Source organism: Diabrotica undecimpunctata, chromosome 2, assembly GCF_040954645.1.
Source record: "Diabrotica undecimpunctata isolate CICGRU chromosome 2, icDiaUnde3, whole genome shotgun sequence".
NCBI lineage: Eukaryota > Metazoa > Arthropoda > Insecta > Coleoptera > Chrysomelidae > Diabrotica > Diabrotica undecimpunctata.
The window spans coordinates 39,810,811-39,834,448 of record NC_092804.1 but is presented as its reverse complement, the minus strand read 5'-3'; the positions used below and the strand labels follow the sequence as shown (position 1 = coordinate 39,834,448).

The following is a 23,638-nucleotide window of genomic DNA, read 5'->3' as shown; positions in this document are numbered from 1 at the left end:
CCATTTACATTTCAATTACACCCAGCGTCCAAATCATGTATGCAGAAACAGGTAATTTTATTTTTCAGTGTCAAATTTGAAATTTAGCGTCCAAATCATACACGCACATTTAAATAAGGAAAGTTGATTTACATGGTTTTTCCTAGTTTTCACAAAACTAATTATTTTGGCACTTAGCCCGGTTTTTACTGATGTGCTACAAATAGGCATATTTTGGCGAAGTATTGGCATATCTCGCAACAAGCTAAAAAACAAAATAGACTTTTTTCTGGCTATTTGGTCGTCAAATTATTAAACCATCAACTTCTTATGTTTACACATATTAATTCCGTTTCAGATATTACTAGACATTTCGAATTTCGGGAACATCTCGAACATCCTAGATTTTTTAATTCTTCTTTTTCGTCAAGGGGCTTTTTCTATATGGAATAAATCTCACGAAACTGTCGTAACATTACTCCCTGCTTTACCAGGTTCACATTTGAACTAACTTGGGTTTACTTTTAGCTAAAGACTGGATGCGGTAAATTAGACCGTTTATTTTTGCAGGTCAACGTACGGGCCTTGCCAGTTTCGTTGAGGTTTTGGATGACAAAGTCATTTCTTATGTCTGGGATTGTATAACCATACTGGGTCACCTCTTTCGAAAGTTGTCTCAGTAGCATACATATCCAGCCTGGCCTTGGCTTTATCTCTTTGAAGCTTCAAACTTTAACGAGCAAGTTCGTAGACTTTTTTTTATTTTTCTTTCAAATTTTCGATGTACGTCAGGTAGGAACATTATTCTTCGCAGGGAGGCAATCTTCCAAAAATAAATTTTTGATGAAGTTTCATTTCTCTTCCGGTGATCATCATCGATAGTGTATAACCAGTTGCTTCATGCATGGCACTTTTAAAGTCTAACACGAATAGAGTAACTAAGGTATCCCAATCATTTTGATTATCAGCAACAAACATTGAAAAGTATTAAAAAACAGTTTTGCTTAATTTGGCCATTTATGACATGTACCTTTTTTCCTTTTAATTGTCTCTTCTAGGTCGTCACTGTATTTCTTTAAATATTTATTCTTGTGTTGTTAGATACCCCGCACTTCGTTTAATGCTTTGTTTATTTTTTCCTTTGGGTTTTGATACATTTCAGTTGCTTTCTTGTGGCGTACAAAACCGAATCTATATAAAAAAAATTACAAAATGTACCAAATATAAATCAGACGTACACCCGGAAAGAAAAGTACTATACGGTGACAGTCTGGGAATGGCTCGCGGCTAGACAAAACAGTGGAGATGGTCGTGCGGTCCACAAAACAAAAAAAATCCGAAGTTATATCAGGGGCGCCAGGTAAATTGGCCCACAGCCTTCCCTACGTTACTATTCAATAAACCACCAACTTACCAATAGGTTTACTACTAAAATACTAAGTAACAGTATACAACCTGAATAAATAAAAAAAAAATAAATGAAATTGTCAGATTAGAATTTAGTCAATTTTAATAAATAGATTCCCAAAATAGTTGAAAATAAATACATACATACTACATATTACAATATTATTTAACTTTACCATAGGCTTAATAAAAAAATAATATAAAAATGCGGCTTCTACTTGCCTAACAAAAATTCATAAGTTATTTCTATTTAACAGAACAAAATGAAAGGTAAGACGTATCAAAAGTACCGGACGCTAAGGGGTGTGCGGTTCAATACCAACCAAAAAAAATAATTAACGCAAATAGGACACCACGTGAGCTCAAGTGCGTGCGCAGAAAATAATATAAAAAAAATAAATCTCAAATATATAACCCCCCCTTAGACGCAGTTTACAAAATTAAAATAGGTATGTGTAAATATTGAATTAATAAAATAAACCGCAAATTATCTTTAAAAAAAATCTGTAAAGTATTTGTAAATATGAAAATAAAAACTAACAGCAAATAATCTTTAAAAAAACTATTGTATTCCGCAAACCAAATTAGACGGCGCTTAAATCTTCCGTTGAAAATTAATTATCGATCCATACCTCGAATTTTCATATACTTCACCGCGTGGAATTCCAGTTATAGTTCAGCGTGTCTTCAATCCAAAATCCCATACGCTTGTCGCTGTACATAGACTTGTGTGACAATGTTGAAAAGTTAAAAATTACAGCCAGACGGAAAAATACGAAGAAGAAGAAGCAGAAAAAAACAAACAAACCAACCAACCCTGAAGCAAGAAAACATTAATTACCATCTGTGTCTAAAATAATTATTTGGAAATAAATATATTGATTTTAACACTTTGTTTATCTGCCTTTTGGCGATAATGGAGCAATACAAAAAAAAACTTGTCTCCGAACTTGAATGTATGAAAACTGATAAAAATGTGAATAGCTTTTTAGAGATGGGATAAAAAAATAACTACAACTTTTTAATTAATTAAAAACGAAATGTTCTAACACTCACCCTTCTTAGCCAGATTAGGGGTTTGAAATATCCCAAATTGGACCGAAGCGTAGCCGGCTATTTGGACTCGTGATTAAGGCTAATTTCTTGATCTAAATACGACTCCCGGTATTCACGTGTACTGTAGATCCGCTTTTTTTAGCGAAATTGTGGATATTCCAAAAAAACCCTTCCACGAAGGCAGCAAATCCCCTTGAATATCCACACGGTTCGGACTAGTCCAGATCCCACATGGAACAGCAGCAAAAGCAAAAAAACAAAATGCCGTTTTTAATCTAGCCCAACCTTTCAGTAACACCGTCAAATCTGGAATCACTTTCTTTCCGTCGTCTTTCCGAACACTTGACAACTTGACACACGGAGGTCACCGAATAATACCGAGATTCAAAAATTTCAATTTTATGATCCCAATTCTTCCAAGATAACTCTAGAAAGAACGATCTAAATTAGTTTCTTCACAAAAAAGAGGACGTGTTCCCTTAACTTCAGCACAATTTGCCAGACATTACCCCTATTTAAAAATTACTAATTTTATTTTCGCCACCTTGCTTATAATATATTATAGGCAACCGCTCTTACACGTCCTGAATTATTTAAATTTTGATAAAATAGAGGTGGGACTTTCTACTTTAAATTTGGAACGTAACAACACCTCCCTTTCCCAGAGGAAAATTTACGAGGAAAAACTAGACGAAGAAAATTTTCCCTCGCGCTAGCGACGCACTACCTAAACTCCGAGCGAAGTCCACAACACAATCATCATCCACACCGTCTTCACCGTGCGCAAGTACTTGGACAACGAAAGACATACCAATCTCAAACCACACGCACAAAGCAACAACTTACTTACAACACTTACTCCACTTCCACACAACAGTCATCTCTCATCGTATGAGATCAAGTAGAATAGTTTCAAATTCCAACGTCAATCTGACAACACTGATTAGGTCGGTTACTGGATGTTGCCCTTATTCGCGACCTCCCAGCTCTGGGGCATCGCTAGTACTTCACTATACCTCGCATAACATGAGTCCATAAGAAACTCTCCACCATTCCACTCTTACTGATACTGCGAGGAACATCTACCGAAACAGTAGTGTAATTCCAATTGTTCATTAAAATAAAAATGAGATAGGTCTTTCAGAATTTAAATCCGTATACAACGAAATTTAGTGAATCATCCAAAACTAAGCTATTATCCAACAAGATTCACCAAAACATAATTATGTGGCTTCGAAAAAATCCCAATTAAATAGAATGGCTTACTAACATCAAAACAAATCCCAACGCCATATCATCGAAGACAACATATTTCTGACCAAACCTAAGTGACATTCAATTCCATAAATCAAAAGAAATTAAGGCTACCGCAACCCTACGACTTCGTATTGGCTACCTAACACAAAAAAAAAACGAATCGGTTGACCATCCAAATACATCCTAAGAACAGATCATAGCCAACACTCAGTCATCCTTCACGGACACAACAAAAAAAATAAATACAACCAATTTCAAAAGACTAACTAAATTTACTTAGACTAGACAAAACTTTTGCTAGTCCGTTCTACTCCGACCTAAATCCTATCGGGATCACCAGTCGGGTTACTAATCCTTAAATCCTTAATATTCCAAATACCTTGATCCTTGCCATTTTCATCCTCTAAACTATATGTCCAGGGGGAAACTTTCTTCTTCACGAAGTAGGGTCCTATCCATCTAGGAGCTAACTTTTTCGTGAAATATTTAGCGGCATCTGACAACACAAAATTTCTCCGCCATACTGACTGATGGGGCTGAAATTCCTCTGGACGTCTCCGTAGATTATAGGTCTTCTCACACTTAGCCGAAGCTTTATCTAAACGTTTTCTAACATCAACAAATAATTCCTGGAGTCCACGCGATCGATTATATCCCATTTTAGCTACTTCGTCCTCCGGGTCTCCGAGTTTGTCCTTTCGGGAAAAATCTCGTCCATCCACTACCATCTTCCGACCGAAATTTATGAAGTAGGGATCTTGACCAGTCGACTCGTGGTATGCAGTGCGCGTAGCACATGCTAGTTTGGCCAAATTTTCATCCCACTTCCTATGGTTGTCAGCTATATAAGTTGCCATCATTGTTTTAAGGGTTCGGTTATAGCGTTCAGATGGATTGCACTGTGGATGATACAACGCATTATAACGAACTGAGACACCATAGGTTTCCATCATTTTCTTGAAAATACCCGAAGTATACTGGACACCATTATCACATAGTAACAGACGTGGAACTCCAAATACGAGAAAAACTTCTTCTTCTATTTTCTTAACGACATGCACGGCTTTTGAGGATCGCAACGGAAATACCAAAGAAAATTTACTAAACACATCCATTACCACTAAGATAAACTTATAGCCTTGAGTTGATCTTGGGAAAGGTCCCATAAGATCGGTTGCTACTATCTCCCATGGTTGAGTAGCTTTAGGTTGAGGAGTCATAAAGCCTTTGGGCTTACCTTGTTCCACCTTATGCATGGCACACAGTGAGCAACGTCCAACGTAACGAGACACATCACTCCGCAGTTTCGGCCAAAAATACTTCTCGTTAATACGCTTATAAGTTTTCAGGATCCCCATATGACCTGCTAAAGGACTATCATGACACAACTTCAGCACTTCCAATCGTTGACCCTTAGGAACGACTTCCTTCCAATTGTCCGCTTCCTCGACCAAAAATCCATGACTGGGACGGATGTATTTATAAAGTTTGCCACCAGACATTCTCCACTGAGGATACTTCAAGGGATTAGACTCGATTTTTCTACAAAGTTTATCATACCAACTATCACCACTAGGAAGCGGTACAACCTCTTCAACCATATCAAGCACGGGAACTGACCGAGATAACAAATCGGGGACAACATGTTCTTTTCCTTTCCGATGCACAATCTTAAAGTCATATTGTTGCAATCTTACCGCCCATCGAGCTAATCTTCCAGTAGGATCCTTCAAATTTTGAAGCCATACGAGGGATGCGTGATCAGTCACGACCGTAAACGGAACACCCTCCAAATAAGGACGCAGTTTTTCGACTGCCCATAACACAGCTAAACATTCCCGTTCCGTCGTGGAAAAATTCCTTTCTTGACGCGTTAGTGATCTGCTCAGGAAACTAATTACTTCGTCACCATCCGGGCCTGGCTGCAATAACACGGCGCCCACTCCATATCCTGAGGCATCACATTGGACAACAAAAGGCAAATTGTAGTCAGGACAATTAAGTATCGGAGCAGAAACTAGACATTCTTTTATTTTCTGAAAAGATTCTTCACAACTCGGGGTCCAATTGAATTTTCTTCCTTTCTTCAATATCGCTGTAATTGGAGCTAGTAGTGTCGCAAAGGAAGGAATAAATCTTCGATACCAGGAAAATGTGCCTATGATGCTACGAACTTCCTTGACGGATGTGGGTGTTGGGATACGTAGCATAGCCTTGACCTTATCACCATCAACATGTAGTCCATTCCTATCAACCACATGACCCAAATACTTTAGTTCCGGTCTACAAAATTGACATTTATCCCAGCTAACGGTTAACTTAGCTTCTCTCAAGCGTCTAAAGACTTCCTCTAAGATCCTTACATGTTCTTCAATAGACTTTGTCACGATGACCACGTCATCCAAGTAAGTAAAAACATAGGGTTCCAACTCCGGACCGAGGACACGATCTATCAACCTCTGCCATGTAGCCGGGGCATTATGTAATCCAAAAGGCATTCTGCAAAACTGAAAAAGACCTCGACCAGGAACCGTAAAAGCAGTATAAGGCCTGGAAGCCTTAGCAACAGGTACCTGCCAATACGCCGACTTAATGTCTATGGTGGAAAGATAATGCGCGTTCTTTAATTTATTTAAAATATTAGAGATGTACGGTAATGGGTAGCCATCCCTCTCTGTTGCGGCATTAAGCTTTCGATAGTCTACGCAGAACCTCCATTTTGGTTCTTCACCTTCTGGAACCTTTTTCTTCACCAAGAGAATCGGGGACGACCAAGCACTATTCGATCGCTCCACTACTCCTTTCGCCAACATATCTTCTAGCTCTTTATCAATATGGCTTTGGATTACTGGGGATACAGGATAGTAACGTTGTTTTATGGGTGCAGATTTACAAACAATCACATGCTCAGTGACATCAGTACAACCAAGAGAAGTGCCCATTAGTTCACGACTTCTATTAATAACTTCATCCAATTGCGACTTCTCTGCATCGGTCAAAATAGTTTGACCTCGGAGATGATCCACTGAACCTACCATTGCTGGAGCGTCCGAAAAATACCATTCGTTATGCCTCAAATCTGGAACGATACCCATAACACGCCAAAAATCAGATCCTAAAATCAGAATGTGCGGTACGTCCAAAATAACTAATACTGGCAAGACACGCAAGCGATCCCTAACCATGAAAGGTACTAAACATTCCCCCAACGATTCACACATCTGACCATTCGCCACTCTACAAACGGTCTTCTTCGAAGTATCCAACTCTAAACCCAAGTTTTGTAAAAATTTCCAACCAGTTCTTCCTACAATGGTCTTTGAAGCACCAGAATCCAATAATCCCAAAATTTCCTTTCCTAAGACTTTAACTTTCAAATATGGACGTTCATCTCCTTCGGAATGATGTAAAATAAAGTCTAAAATAGGACGTAGGTTGGTCGAGTCAACGTCGGCAACACCTCTTCGACCAGTTAGGTGCGCTTCCTTCCGTTTCCCGAATTACACGAAGGACAAGTTCTGACTGTAAACCCTTCTTTCTTACACTTAAAACAGTGAACAGCCTCCTTCTTCATTAAACACCCTACTGCCTTATGGCCTGACTGATTACAACGATAACAGACTAAAGTCCTAAACTTTCCTCTAGCTGACTCCGATTCGGATGAAGCAACAGGACCCTCACTAACACTACTACAACTTTCAGCATCCACACTGATATAAGCTAGGTCCTTTTCCAAAGTATTCATTTTCCTACTATTCGGTTCAACATAGTTCCTAATACAATCACGTCTTTCCTCCATACTGCGACATAGAACACGAAGTTCCTCCAAGGTAGCTGGCAAAGGATCACGTAATCTATCTTGATAGAACGGATGCAAATTCCTAATAACTATAGACAATTTAACTTCCTCTGGAACATGACAACGCAAGCGATTAAAGTAACTATTCATTATTGCCAAGTAAACTCCAATAGTCTCAGACGAATGCTGAGTTCTCCTCCGAAGCTCTTCAAAAAGCGCTTCCCCATGGTGAGCTGACAGGTACTCCCTACGAAACTCTTCAACTAATTCAGCCCAACTCCCTACACGTAGACGAACATCTTTATAAAACTGATAGGCTTTATCCGAAAATAAATCTATACCTGATTCCAAAAGTATACTATCTGGTACATGACGAGCGAGACTCAATTCATTCACCATCTCAAAAAATGCAGAAATAGACATACCCCTAGCAGAACCTGAAAACTTTTCTATTCCCCATTTATGAGGAAGTATCATCCCAGAAGAAAAACTAGAGACAGACCCTGAAAAAACATTATTACCAGCTTGTGACATCGCTCCAGGAGAAGAAGCATGAACTTGTCCTACCCCTGCCTGAAAAGACTGATTTAAAACCGAAATCACATCGAGCGCTACTGGTACCGAACCAGATCCGATTGGATGCTGCTTATCATGTAAATCCTGTGACAACTTCAAAATCTCAGCAAGAAAGTCTGACTTAACAACCTGGGCTGCGTCTGCATCATCACCTGTTGGCATTACCATAAGATCAATTCTCCCCAAGACATGGTTAATCTGTGTCCGCAATCTCAAGGACTCAGCACAAGTAGGAGTTCCGGCAAACTTTCCAACAGCCGTATTCAGCTCCGCAAGTTTAGTCTCGATTGCAGTTTTATCCTGTGAAAAGGTGAATGGGTGCTCAGGATATCTAAAGCTTTCATTTGCTGCCTCACGACTAAGTGCATCAGACAGACTAGACCTCATAGACTCAACAGTGCCAGTAGACACTCCACGAATTTTGAGTTCATATTCCAGTTCCTCTTTCCTTAAGTAGTTGGGTACAAGTTTTCGCACCATCTTGACAAAGTTCAAAATTTAAAAAAATGTATCAACCGAAAGGAGCAAATATTCAAACAAAATCAAGATATAAGTAAAAATATTAACACACAGGTACAGTTTACTTTATTAATGGGAGCAAACCAAAAGCAAAATAAAAGTAATAGTCGCTTTATTCAATCTATAAAATTTCACAAAAGATTTTCAAAATTTCATTGTTTCAGAACAAATTACAAGTCACAACATAATCTCAAAAAAAGATTTTACATTCCCTAACATAAGTAAGTTAAACCACAATGTAGAATTTCGAAGTCCAACTTCTCAAAAAAATAAATTTGAACTCCAACTGAAATAGAAATATTTCAAAGTCCTAATATATCCATAATTCTTCTAAGTTCCACAACACCACTTCAAAGTATCTTCTTTTAAAGTTCCATTTTTGGCTTCTTCCAACTTCACGTCACACAAAAAAAAACTAGTAAGCACTTCTTGGCATACACTTCCACTAAACACGAAGTTCTAAGACTACTACTAAGTGCAAAACCAGTGGTAAAGTAAATAAATCAAAGTTAGTCAATTAAAGCCCAAACACGTTAGGTTAACTAATTAAAAGGAATCTACACAAGGGGTTGACAAAAAAAGGTTAATTAATTAAGGGCCCCACGTTGGGCGCCAAAATATGTGGCGTACAAAACCGAATCTATATAAAAAAAATTACAAAATGTACCAAATATAAATCAGACGTACACCCGGAAAGAAAAGTACTATACGGTGACAGTCTGGGAATGGCTCGCGGCTAGACAAAACAGTGGAGATGGTCGTGCGGTCCACAAAACAAAAAAAATCCGAAGTTATATCAGGGGCGCCAGGTAAATTGGCCCACAGCCTTCCCTACGTTACTATTCAATAAACCACCAACTTACCAATAGGTTTACTACTAAAATACTAAGTAACAGTATACAACCTGAATAAATAAAAAAAAAATAAATGAAATTGTCAGATTAGAATTTAGTCAATTTTAATAAATAGATTCCCAAAATAGTTGAAAATAAATACATACATACTACATATTACAATATTATTTAACTTTACCATAGGCTTAATAAAAAAATAATATAAAAATGCGGCTTCTACTTGCCTAACAAAAATTCATAAGTTATTTCTATTTAACAGAACAAAATGAAAGGTAAGACGTATCAAAAGTACCGGACGCTAAGGGGTGTGCGGTTCAATACCAACCAAAAAAAATAATTAACGCAAATAGGACACCACGTGAGCTCAAGTGCGTGCGCAGAAAATAATATAAAAAAAATAAATCTCAAATATATAACCCCCCCTTAGACGCAGTTTACAAAATTAAAATAGGTATGTGTAAATATTGAATTAATAAAATAAACCGCAAATTATCTTTAAAAAAAATCTGTAAAGTATTTGTAAATATGAAAATAAAAACTAACAGCAAATAATCTTTAAAAAAACTATTGTATTCCGCAAACCAAATTAGACGGCGCTTAAATCTTCCGTTGAAAATTAATTATCGATCCATACCTCGAATTTTCATATACTTCACCGCGTGGAATTCCAGTTATAGTTCAGCGTGTCTTCAATCCAAAATCCCATACGCTTGTCGCTGTACATAGACTTGTGTGACAATGTTGAAAAGTTAAAAATTACAGCCAGACGGAAAAATACGAAGAAGAAGAAGCAGAAAAAAACAAACAAACCAACCAACCCTGAAGCAAGAAAACATTAATTACCATCTGTGTCTAAAATAATTATTTGGAAATAAATATATTGATTTTAACACTTTGTTTATCTGCCTTTTGGCGATAATGGAGCAATACAAAAAAAAACTTGTCTCCGAACTTGAATGTATGAAAACTGATAAAAATGTGAATAGCTTTTTAGAGATGGGATAAAAAAATAACTACAACTTTTTAATTAATTAAAAACGAAATGTTCTAACACTCACCCTTCTTAGCCAGATTAGGGGTTTGAAATATCCCAAATTGGACCGAAGCGTAGCCGGCTATTTGGACTCGTGATTAAGGCTAATTTCTTGATCTAAATACGACTCCCGGTATTCACGTGTACTGTAGATCCGCTTTTTTTAGCGAAATTGTGGATATTCCAAAAAAACCCTTCCACGAAGGCAGCAAATCCCCTTGAATATCCACACGGTTCGGACTAGTCCAGATCCCACATGGAACAGCAGCAAAAGCAAAAAAACAAAATGCCGTTTTTAATCTAGCCCAACCTTTCAGTAACACCGTCAAATCTGGAATCACTTTCTTTCCGTCGTCTTTCCGAACACTTGACAACTTGACACACGGAGGTCACCGAATAATACCGAGATTCAAAAATTTCAATTTTATGATCCCAATTCTTCCAAGATAACTCTAGAAAGAACGATCTAAATTAGTTTCTTCACAAAAAAGAGGACGTGTTCCCTTAACTTCAGCACAATTTGCCAGACATTACCCCTATTTAAAAATTACTAATTTTATTTTCGCCACCTTGCTTATAATATATTATAGGCAACCGCTCTTACACGTCCTGAATTATTTAAATTTTGATAAAATAGAGGTGGGACTTTCTACTTTAAATTTGGAACGTAACATTCTATCGCGTTTAGTGTTATTTTCTACTACTTATCCACTTATAAAATCATCACGTGCTTTCCACACTGTATATATTTTATAGTTTGTTGACATTGGTTATTACCAATAAAGCATTTATTTATTAAAATTATTTTAAATTAATTGATGTTGGCAACAACATATTTTGCTTATATTATGATGATGATTATCAATACAGGATTGGTTAATAAAGTTAGCCAGCTACTGAAATTTAAGACTTTGACGGAAAGAGCACCTTTAGAAGATTAATGAACATAGCGCCAGGCCTTCTGAAATTTCCTAACTTCGTTTGGGGTTAGTTTAATTTTAGACAGTTAATATAATGAGAAAGTGGAGAAAGTTTCGGAATCGCTTAATTGCTAATTGACCTGATATTATACAATAACTGAAAACTTAGTATGAATGCTGTCGAAAGTTGAAAATAATACTTCATAAAGGGTTAAACCGATTAGGTCTATTTTTTATTAAAAATCTTACGTTCCGATAAATTTTTATTAAATATATGTAATAGCTAAATAACTACACAGTATAAATAGATTAAATAAAATATTTAGACATCTAGGGCCGATTGTTCGAACGCTAATCAAAACTTAATGGTAATCAAATATTTAATTACAATCAAATACGTCACAGCAGCTGTCAAAATTATTAAAAATTGCTTATTATTATTATTGATTTGTAAATAAAAACATGAAATTAACATCAGATAGAGTTTAATTATGGTTTATTTTAAATTATAACGCAAAATAATAAAATTGAATAAAATAAATCAGTCAACATAACCCCAAAATGTGACGTATTTGATTTTAATTAAATATTTGATTTCAATAAAGTTTTGATTAGCGTTCGAACAATCGGCCCTCTCAAAATAATAAGAATTTAATTACTAATCAATCGATCAAATATGAATTAATATAACTGATAATGTTATGGTTAATAAAGCACCTGATTTTATATCCTTATTATTTAATAGATTTAATCATTGTTAAAGCAAAAATAGAGATTTGTTGACTGGGACACTCCCTTCATCTCAAGAAGTGCAGTTTTTCTTATTTTAGACTTTTCTAAAGACAGGCAATGGTATAAAAAAAAGTAACAACAACAGGGAGGATTTATAGGAAGAGACTGATGCCTAATTACCTCTGTCTATAAAATCAGTCACACAAATAGCCTATTAATTAATAACAACGCGTCTATAAAATTATAGCGTTTAGTAAGTTAAAGAACTCCGATAAGACCTAATTTCAGCAGCTCATGTATAGGAATGAAATAATATTTTGAGGCAACAACTTTATTTTTGGAAATGGTTTTTAGTAAATTTGTAATGGCATCTTAATTATTAGGGTAGCGGATAGACACATTTCTACGAACCCGGCAGAGAATATTTCTACAGGGAAGCGACACTGAAAACGCGACCCATTATCGTGATCATCAAGACTTCATTTATCACGTCCACTGCTGAACATATGCCTCCCTTAAACATCTCCATGCCTTACGATTTTGTGCTTTTTGTTGCCCATTTTTGGTGATACGCCTGATGTCCTCAGCCCAACGTGTAGATGGTTTCCTCTACTACGTTTATCTGCACTTGGCCTCCAATTTGTAATTTTGCTCGTCCATCGTGAGTCATGCATTCTCGCTACATGGCCTGCCCAGCGCTCCACAACATCAGCAATACTCGTCCTTCTTCGCAGATTTCGTTTCTTATTCGGTCCCGCAACGTCACTCCCAGCATAAACCGTTCCATTCGTCTCTGTGCCACTATCAATTTCGAAGCCGTAGTCTTGGTAAGAGTCATAGTTTTCGCCCCATAGGTCATGACCGATAATACGCCTTGGACAAATACTTTTCTTCTGAGGCTTATTAGTATGTTGGCGCTAAGTGTGTCGCGCAGTTTTGTAAAGGCTGCCCACGCTACAGTAATTCGTCTTTGGATTTCACATGTTTGGTTATCCCTGCTGATTCTTATTTTATGACACAAATACGTATATTTCTCCAGTTCTCTCCAGTTTCTACCAGTTCTACCACTTTGTCTGGAATAGTTAAATGGTTATTGGGGACCATATTTGTCATAAACTTAGTTTTTGTCCAGTTCATTCTAAGGACCACCTTTAAACATTCTTCTTCTTCTTCTTACGATGCCTATCCGTTCCGGATGTTGGCGATCAAGATGGCTATCCTAACTTTGCTTGCTGCTACTCTGAATAGTCCGGTTGTCGATGTATTAAACCACTTTCTCAGGTTTTGAAGCCAAGATATTCTTCTTCTCCCTGGTCCTCTCTTTCCAAATACCTTGCCCTGAAGAATGTGAGTTGCAACAAGCCGTATCTCTGTTCATTCCTCATAAGATGGCCAAGATATTCTAGTTTGCGCTTTTTGATGGTGTTAATAATCTCGCATTCCTTGCCTATTCTACTTAGGACCTCAACATTAGTCACATGATCCACCCATGAACTTCTTAAAATACGTCTGTAACACCACATCTCGAATGCCTCGAGTTTTCTTAAAGAAGCTTCGGAAAGTGTCCAGGCGTCTACTCCGTATAATAACGTAGAAAATACATAGCATCTAATGAGAGAGATTTTGGTAGCAAGTGGTAAATCGTGACTTCTGAAAAGAGACTTCATCATTATGAACGCCGATCTCGTTTTTTCTATGCGTTGTTTTATTTTACTCTAGTGATCCCATTGGCTGTTAATGTTGGTACTAAGGTATGTGTAGCTGTCCACTCTGTCAATTGGATGTTGGTTAACCAAAAGCTGTGTATTTAATATTTCGCGCTTACTGACTACCATGTACTTTGTTTTCTTCGAATTAAGATCAAGTCCGTGTTCTCTACTTATATCTGATATACGCGACATTATTCTTTGCAAACCGTCCAGACTATCTGCAAAAACTACTGCGTCGTCGGCATATCTAATGTTGTTTAGACGTATTCCGTTGACTAATACGCCTTCTTGTAGTTCGCCTAGCGCTTGCTCGAAGATATATTCAGAGTATATATTAAATAACACCAGGGACAGTATGCATCCTTGCCTCACTCCTCTATCTATGGAGACTGCCTCTGTCAATTGGTCATCCACTTTAATATTGGCTGTTTGGTTGTAATATAAATTATAGATGATTCTTAAGTCCCTATCATCTAACCCCACTTCTTTCAAGATGTTTATAAGTTTATCATGCTTTACTCTATCAAATGCCTTTTTGTAGTCGATAAAACAAGTGACACATCACAGTTAACATCCCTGCATCTTTGTATAAGCACTTGGACAGCGAATAGAGCCTCTCGGGTGCCTAAGGAATCGCGGAATCCAAACTGCGTCCATGATACTTGTTCTTCGCATTTTTTATATATTCTGCCGTGTATCACTTTCAAGAACGTTTTAAGTAAGTGGCTCATTAGGCTAATTGTTCTGTAGTCTTCGCATGTCTCGGCATTTACTTTTTTTGGTATGGTCACGAAGGTCGACTTTAACCAGCTTTGGGGTATTTTTCCAGTTACATATATGTTGTTGAATACAGTTGTTATCAACTGCTAGGTTCAACAGGCTAATAGGTCTATAATTTTCTAGGTCCTCAGCTGTGACCGATAAAATAACGGAAGTCAATGATGGTCTACAAGAGATGCACGAAATACATGATGGTTTTAAAAATCTGAAGTCAGGTATGTTGAATAAGTTCTTGACGCCAATGAAAGTGAACTTACAGAACAGGAAAACCTGTTATCTCGATAATACTGGAAAATGAATAAAATGAATAAAACGATGAACACGATAATTCTCAAGAAGTTACGGTCTGGACGGCAACCACGTCTCTCACTTTAAGAGACGTAAATACGATTGTATAATTTACTCAACAACAGCATATGATTTTGACGTGGATCATATTTTTTTATGGGATGCAGTTACAACTCTACTTTAACCCTTCCGAAATTGGAATACTTCTTTGTATAAAATTTCATATAGGTAAAAGAAATAAACTAAGACTTACTCACAATCAGTTTAATTTTACTACCAAAACGATCGGTTTCGCTTTCTACACTTTGCAAAGCATTTTCAGGTACAATTTACTTTGTACCGTTTGACCTGAAGATGCTTTGCAAAGTGTAGAAAGCGAAACCGGTCATTTTGGTAGTAAAATTAAACTGATTGTGAGTAAGTCTTATTTCTTTTACCTACCAGGTAAAATGCTTTACCTTGCTGTAGCTCGTATCATACGGAAGTATTTCTGATCTAGTCGTTCACAGTGGCACTGGCTCTAATCAGTCTAATGGAATGCCAGTGATATCTCAATATATTGTATATTGTGTTAATTCTCCCACTTAATTCATTTTACAGTTCTCATTTAATTAACATTATATTATATAGTATCAGCTCTCTTGCTTAATTAGCGTTATAGTTGTTGGTTTAGTTTAATTTTCCGTCGACCATCCATTTATGATCAATTTTAACACCCTCAAAATCATTGATTAATGACCCCTGTTAATGAATGATTTTCTAATAATGAACGATTTTATTATATGCAACACAACATACATTGCTTGCATAAATTAATTTAACCACATTTAACGCTCTGTGATTGGCAGTTACCTGTGGTGTAAGCGACCAAACATACCTATTTATATTCCCACTAACAAATTATTTAAAATGAAGTAGCCGCTGTAAGTACTGTCTGTCATTGTATGTCATTATTTATCGTTAAGTAAATAAAAACATAGATAAATTACATCTAGATTGGTAACAGGGATAGCCAAGGTCAAATCATGTTCGGATTAGGCGCCCATTCGCTTGGTGGCGCTGCTAGTCTCGTTCCTGCACGGAGTGAGTGTGCTGTGATCAAGTCAAAGTTGAGTTTAGACAAATACGGCGCCATATTTGTATTTGTTTTATTTTTTATAATTTATTTTATAATTTAAAATTTTTTGTATAAATAGTGCAAAATCGTACAATTTTCGACGATTTTTTATTATGGAATCGAACACATTACATGGAATAACAATGTAGAGACGAAGAACTGAACAAAAAAGATGTGTTCCAGATTGCATGGATACTACCAAAGAATATAGACGCTTAAGCGTCTATATTCTTTGATACTACTTTTTTAAGTCCAGGACATTATATGGATATGTTTGATAAATGGGTGAATGCTGTTAAGAGCCCTAATTAGAGAATGCTGCAAAAGAAACTATTTATAACAATTTTCGTGTATGCGCTAGTCATTTTAAAGAGGAAGATATAGTCAATGTTGGAAATAGCGGTATTACGAGAACAGCCGTTCCGAGTTTGTTTTTACCAGGACCAGGTAAGAACTATTATATCACTGACCTATATTCTTATTCACATTATATCTGACCTTTTACTATAAAATTAGTATATAAATTTAACCTAAAATTATATATTATAAAACCAGTCTTACTTAGCTTAGTATTTGAATTATTTGTAGGTGGTGGTTCAACAACTATCTTAAAAAGCATCACCTTAGAGAGGGTTCGGCATAAATTTCTACAGGTGTGCGCCTTTCAAAGTTGGATTATATTAGCAGACCATGACTACACTATCATGGAGAGGTCTATGAGCTTGCCTGCTTTAAGTATGAGGAGGGATCTGTCCCTCTCTTGTGAGTGAGATTGGTCTTAGAGTACCATATTACCATGGTTTGCCTCATCTATGTACTTTTAATGTTCCATTTTGTAGAACAACCTATGGTGCTAATAGCCCACTGAATAGATACTTATCTTTGTTAAACAACCTAAATGTAAATGTATTTAATATGTCCCTCAATAAATATATAAATATTAGTAGAAGAGTTACTGGTACCATAGAGTTTGGAAACTTAACTGTGTAATTTACTTCATGTTTTTATTGTAACTAGGTAATACTTTACATATTTTTTTATTTTTGTTATGTTATTTTTCCATCTTTATTGTTTGTGCTGGATTTTAGAATCATAGAACTAACTGTTGGGTTTATAGGTTTTAAAATGTCATTACATGTTTAATTATATATATATATATATATATATATATATATATATATATATATATATACTTATATATATATGTATGTGTACATGCATGTGTTTGTGTACATAATATATTTTTATTTCACATTATTTAATTTTATTATCTTAAAATGCTGTGTACTTAACCACTAAGTTGTAACATTTAATCGGCTTGTCCCGTATATTAGCCTGCATCCACATAGACAGCGGTAAGGCGTTCAGAGTTATGAATAAATAAATTTGAATGTGTTGACAGGGATCTTTCCTATTCTGTTGATGATAGAGATGGGATGTCTGATCTTAAGATGACATACTGGTGAAAAAATCTGTTGATTGTAATTGTGTTTGTCATTTCAGGCATAAAAACATTATTATCCTCTGTTGTTTGGAGTTTATACTGAGCAAATAAAGTTACTATATCAGGTTTTAGCAAAGCTTACATTCTGGGTGAAAACTTTAAGCATACCTTAGAAATAAATTATTTACCTTATCCATTGTTCTTTTTTTTTGTTCGTTTTTTCTATTTGCTATCATTCGGTTATTCCTCATTCTTGGGTTTTCTTTTTGCAAGAAGCAATATTTTGCTAATCTAATCAAAATCATAATTTTGTTGATAACCAGAATATTTTTCTGGAACTTATATTATGATTCTGATTATAAGAATAAAAGTATTATCATATAAATATATAACATATAGTATGAGTATAAATGTATATAAACTTCTTTCTAGAACTAAATCATTTAATTGTTCTGTTTCCAACTTAGCAGGGTCCTTGAGTTCTCTCTTTCTGTGAGTAGAACGCCAGACTGTAAGAGTTTTCACTGACCACTGATAGTGTGTGTTATTGCATTAGGATGAAAGTACTACAAAAAACTCAGAATGTCTGATGGCTGTCTGTTGCTTATTAGGCTTTAATTTGACATTAGAATTACAAAAAAAATATTTAAATACTGACAAGTTCCTGTCACAACATTTAGAACACTAAATTATACTACATTCACCCGTCCCTATTTTTGAACAAAAATATTGCAACTATTTTGGTTTATTTTTAGCTCCAGCTGATTTACAGCTAGAATGAAAATCTGAATTTTCCAATCTTGGTTCATCATTATCATCAGGTTTTTGAACAGGTAAATTTTCTGTCTCATCTGGTATTTATTTAGTAGTGGAATTCTCTAGTGTGTTATTTGGACCTTCATCATTATCTTGATTCAATAATTAACAATTCAACAGTAAACTTCGTATATAGTGCAGAGCACATGGTAAAGCAGTTTTCCATTAAGTGAATTCTAAATTTTTGGTTTTCTATGCTAGATTCACCAATTTCCATATAACTCATTGTATTTTTCGACTTAACCATTTCCTTCATGATTATATGGTGTTGTTCTACTTAAATATATTCCTTTAGAGTGTAGATAATTAATAAATTCTTGTGAAGTAAAGCTAGTTCTCCTTGTTAGATTTGATATATACCGTCATTCTATATAAACCAAATAGTGATTTAATCTGTAATTGGTTAGAATTGCTTTTCTACCAGATAATGTCTGCATTTTTTAAATACTTCAACTCATTTGCTTTTTTTTTCAATTGCATAATGTTTTTATTCAGAATCTGTGAGGGTATGTGTGAAAAAAGCAATTGGTTTTCCAGATTGATTGCTTCGCTTACGTAATCGTAGATTAATTTTTTAAAAGCATGTACTTATCTTTATCTTCTAGGGATTTATCTTTAGATTCATTGCTTTCTAAAAAATTCTTAAATGTTATATACTTACTAATGTTTCAATTCTTTGGTGGAAGTTTGACAGTTTGGACCAGCCTCTAGTTTATCTGGTCTAAAGTACTTCCCCATTGTAAATTTAGGCGAATAAAATTGTAGTAAAATGTCTTTTGCAGAATTAGACTTTTATTCACATAAAACTTGATAAGAATGACAAAACAATTATTTAAATACTGACCCGTTCTTGTCACAACATTAAGAAAACTAAATTATACTACACATGGCTTGTATTATTAATATTTCTTGTAACACATATAACATTTCTTGTAACATTTTTATAAATAAAGATTTTATTCTATATTTTATTCTGTAATTTTTTTAACCACTTTGGCATTTTATTGTAATGGAAAATAAATATAGTCCCAACATAACAAGAAAACCCAAAAAGTATACGAAAAATATTTATTATCGTATAGGATAGGGATTTTTCTTGTTATTTTAGGATTATATCGATTTTCCTTTACTTTAAAATGAGTTCACAATCCTATGTAATATTACTAAACTTTTGAATTTAGCGCCATGTATATATAGTTACGCGCCCGATCACTAGGTGATGCGCCAATCATTGTTTTATTCCTTAACACGGAAGTTTCAATGCTAGGTGGTAGTGTGCTATGATAAAAATTTAAACTAAGATATTTTTATTTCTGAAAAGTATGGTCGACGGAAAAGTTTTGTAACGAACTCGTGAATTAAAATGGCGATTAACAATGTCGAACATTAACGCACTCGCTTCGCTCGCGCGTTAATATATCTCAATTGTTAATCGCCCTTATTAATACAATTGTTGGTTAAATAACTGTTAATTTTGATTTTAACTCTTGTTTGATATTAGCTGTTGATTGTTTGTTTCATGTTGTTTTTAGTTTATACTTGAGATTGTGGGTATTGACTCATCTCCTATACATTAGTATTAATATATTTTCTTGTTGAAATAATATATTGTTTTATAACACTTATATCCGATATATGGATAAAAGAAGTTAATAAAATCACTATATCGGGTAAAACGGAATACTATTTCTGGCGATCGCTGGCAACAATAAACCAACGATGAAATTAAAAGCTTTTCTTTATTTTACTTCATAGTGGTGAAACTTTAAATAACTAGTATGTAATCAGGTAAGGTCTTAGTTGCTCAGATCTTACTTACGTATTTGCCTTAAACATATTGTAAGAAACCTCTTACCATAATTCCTAACCATCTTCCATGAGCTCTTTCCCAACCTGTTAAGAACTTCTCTAAAATTCTATATTAAAGCCACATGCAGGGTGTAAATAAAAATTACATTAAAAAAATACTTACTGTCACAGGGGCAGTGTGTGATAGCTCTGGGGTGGGTAGTTTGCGGGGTAAACCAGGGGATGAACCGACACTTTCGGCTCCATGCCTTTGCCACGGAAGAGTGCCACTAAAACAAAACGGGAGGTGAGAGTGCGTCATTCCAACATTGGGATAGAATTAAAAACATTCACAACATAAAACATCAAAAAACATCAAATCATAAATAATATTGTAAATTTCCTTTAAAGAAACTCAACTTTTTCATCTATTGTTAATTAATTAAGTATTGTACCTCAATGTAACATGTCGCTAATAATCTTTAGTTGATGCGACTAATATTATAAAAAAATTAAATAATATATATACTTTTAGAAAATTTGTAAACATAAGAAAATGGTTACTTTAATTTTTTATATTATTAACCAAAAAACAAATGTTCAATATTATTTTTAATAAAAACAACTTACAGAAGAAAAGACTTCTAGTGTATGATTGTATATTTTATTTTATTAAAAAAAATAAATAAAATTTATCCAAAAGGATTACAATTTTTCAAAAACGTTTTTGGTCCAGTTGGACCATCATCAGTGAAACCTGAAAGTATATTTCCACTTTAAAAAGACACAAAAATAGGTAAAATTTTGACTGTTAAATTTCTAAAAATGTGGAAAATGCTTACATTTTAAAAAATTGTCAAACTAGCTACTGAAATAGGTTTAGAAATCTTTAAATTAGATGACAATCATGGTTACATTTATTAAAGTAATGACACGAGGTTATAATATCATAAGATTTCACCTAAAGGGAACATACTTAATTGTTCTGCTCAAAATCTTAGCATTTTTGTACGGATTTAAACACATACAATGTCCTATGATCCTTAGAAACCGACTTAGGCCATGTTTATTTCTCGATTTTACTATTTCAACATATTATAAGCATAGATTATAAAAATTTATTTATTAATTTGTGAATTGTTTATTTAATAATAATTAAAAATTGTTTAATTTTTTTAACAATTTAAAATAGTATATTACTTTATGAGGGGGAGAAGCATGACTTTTCTTGACGCGCCCGATATTACGCGCCGAACGAAGTGAGGCGCGTAATAGAGGGCAAGTCAAGAAAAGTCGCTTCTTTGCCGAATAAAGTATACTATTTTTTCTTCAAACGTAGCAATTTTCAACCATAAATAGTACAATTCATACGCTATTTTTACTCGAAATTAACTGTGACAACTATCAAAGTCGTCTAGATGTTAGAAATTAAAATAATTAAGTCGTCGGTGGGATTTACGTCTCCCTGGTTACAGTTGTTTGACAGTTGTTTGCAATTATTAAAGACAGCTTATTGTTGTTCGCAAGCCGCCAACATCGGGAATGATTGCTGGAAGTTGTTCTCGACCATCAGTATCATCAACAATTACCAATGCGTATCAAGAGTCGGGAACATTTTTGCACGGTTTCAATTTTGAAAATACCTCATTAACTAATTGTACTTTTAATATTACTATAAATAAAAATGATGTTTAATTGTTGTTAATGACATTTGTATTGTTGCTTTGTGACATGTTTCATATTGTTGCATGACAACATTTTTCCCTCCGCCGTAAAGAAATGGGAAAAAAAACTGCTGCCGGCGGAGACATCAAACTTTGACAGGATCAAGTTAGATAAGTAATGTCATCATTATTTGACGTTTGAAGAAAATAAATTTATTTTGCACAATTTTTCTTTTCTCTGATTATTATTAGTAGAAAAGGTTATGAAATGATAGATAACTTAAATATTTATGTATTATAGTTATAAATATTATCCTTTAATAATAAATTTCGCAATAAAATTTATTTTATTTAAATATCAAATTTATACATGTTAATTTTTCTTGAATTATGCTTATTATTTTTACAATTACTTTTTTTGACTGACAAACATTACAAATATATTTTAAACAAATTAATTGTTATAAGCTTTATATAATTATAAATCAAAATAGTAAAACTAAGTAAGTACATTGTAATACGTTAGTTAGCTATACAGATTAATTCCATAATTTTTATTTATAATTATACAAAGTTTATAACAATTAATTTGTGTAAATTATATTTGTATGTTTAATTAAATTAAATAAGTAAAATTAAATTGTAAAATGTATATTTAATTTAAATTGTTTAAATAAATTACTCGGTTAAATAAACAATTAACAAATTAACTAAATAGATATATACCACGAGATACCCCAAACTAAAAACAAACATACATTTTTGTTGATTAGAGCCGGAGATATTGCGACTTTCATAAATTTGAATTTATGAATTCAGTTTTTGAAATAGTAAAACGTTTATCTTTGGAGCATCATGATTGGCTCATTATTAGAGAAATCGTTTTTAAATTTTTTTTGTCTAAACTTGAACTTTTAATATTTTAAATGGTTCTTAGAATTATCCGACGTTGGCGATCACCATTGCAAAGGCTTCTCGATCTTCTGCAATATGGAATAATTGTCCTGCATTTGTTATCTTTGTCCATTCACGAATGTTTTTTAACCAAGAAACTTGTTTTCTTCCTACACCTCTACGGCCCTCTATTTTACCTTTAAGGATCAGTTGTAATATTTTATATCAACTTCCCCTTACTATATGTCCCAGATAAGACATTTTTCGATGTTTAACGGTCTTTAGCAGTTCTCTATCTTTGTTGACGCTCTTTAGTACTTCTTTATTAGTTTTACTTGCTGTCCAAGGTATCTTCAGCATTCGTCTATGAACCCTCATTTGCAATGCTTCAATTTTGTTCATGATCGATACTTTTATCGTCCACACTTCTTGACTATACAAAAGTACGGACCAAACATAACACTTAACCATTCTTTGTCTTAGTTCTAAACTGAGATGATTATTACAAAGAAATGACTTCATTTTCATAAAAGTAGTTTTAGTCATTGCTATTCTACGTTTTATTTCTATGTCTGGATCTAGTTGGTCCGTTATCACAGTTCCCAAATATGTCATTTTGTGGACTTTCTCAACTTGGACTCCGTTTAATTGAAGCTTTGCATCGGGATGTGGGTCACGACTAAACACTAAAAATTTGGTTTTGTTTGAGTTTATTTTTATGCCCATTTCCTCTCCTACCTCGTGAATACGATCAAGCAGAATTTGGAGACCTTCAATATTATCTGAAGGAATTACTGTATCGTCTGCATATCTAATCACATTAAGTAGTTCCCCGTTGATTTTTATTCCATATGGTTGTCTCTCACGTGCCTTTTTAAATAACTGGTCCGAGTAAACGTTGAACAATGTTGGCGACAAAATGCAACCTTGTCTGACTCCTTGTTGTATAAAGATTTCATCGGTGTAGTTATCTCCAATTTTTACGATAGTAGTTTGATTCCAGTAC

At 34.4% G+C, this 23,638-nt stretch overlaps 1 protein-coding gene across 1 annotated transcript in view; it reads right to left on the bottom strand.

Moving 5' to 3' along the window:
- Positions 1 to 23,638, bottom strand: part of RhoGEF3 (Rho guanine nucleotide exchange factor 3) — a 941,311-nt gene that overhangs the window by 335,142 nt on the left and 582,531 nt on the right. The window contains exon 12 of the mRNA XM_072521630.1: positions 20,259 to 20,364. Coding sequence (XP_072377731.1) covers positions 20,259 to 20,364 — 106 coding nt within the window. The remainder of the gene's footprint in view (positions 1 to 20,258; positions 20,365 to 23,638) is intronic.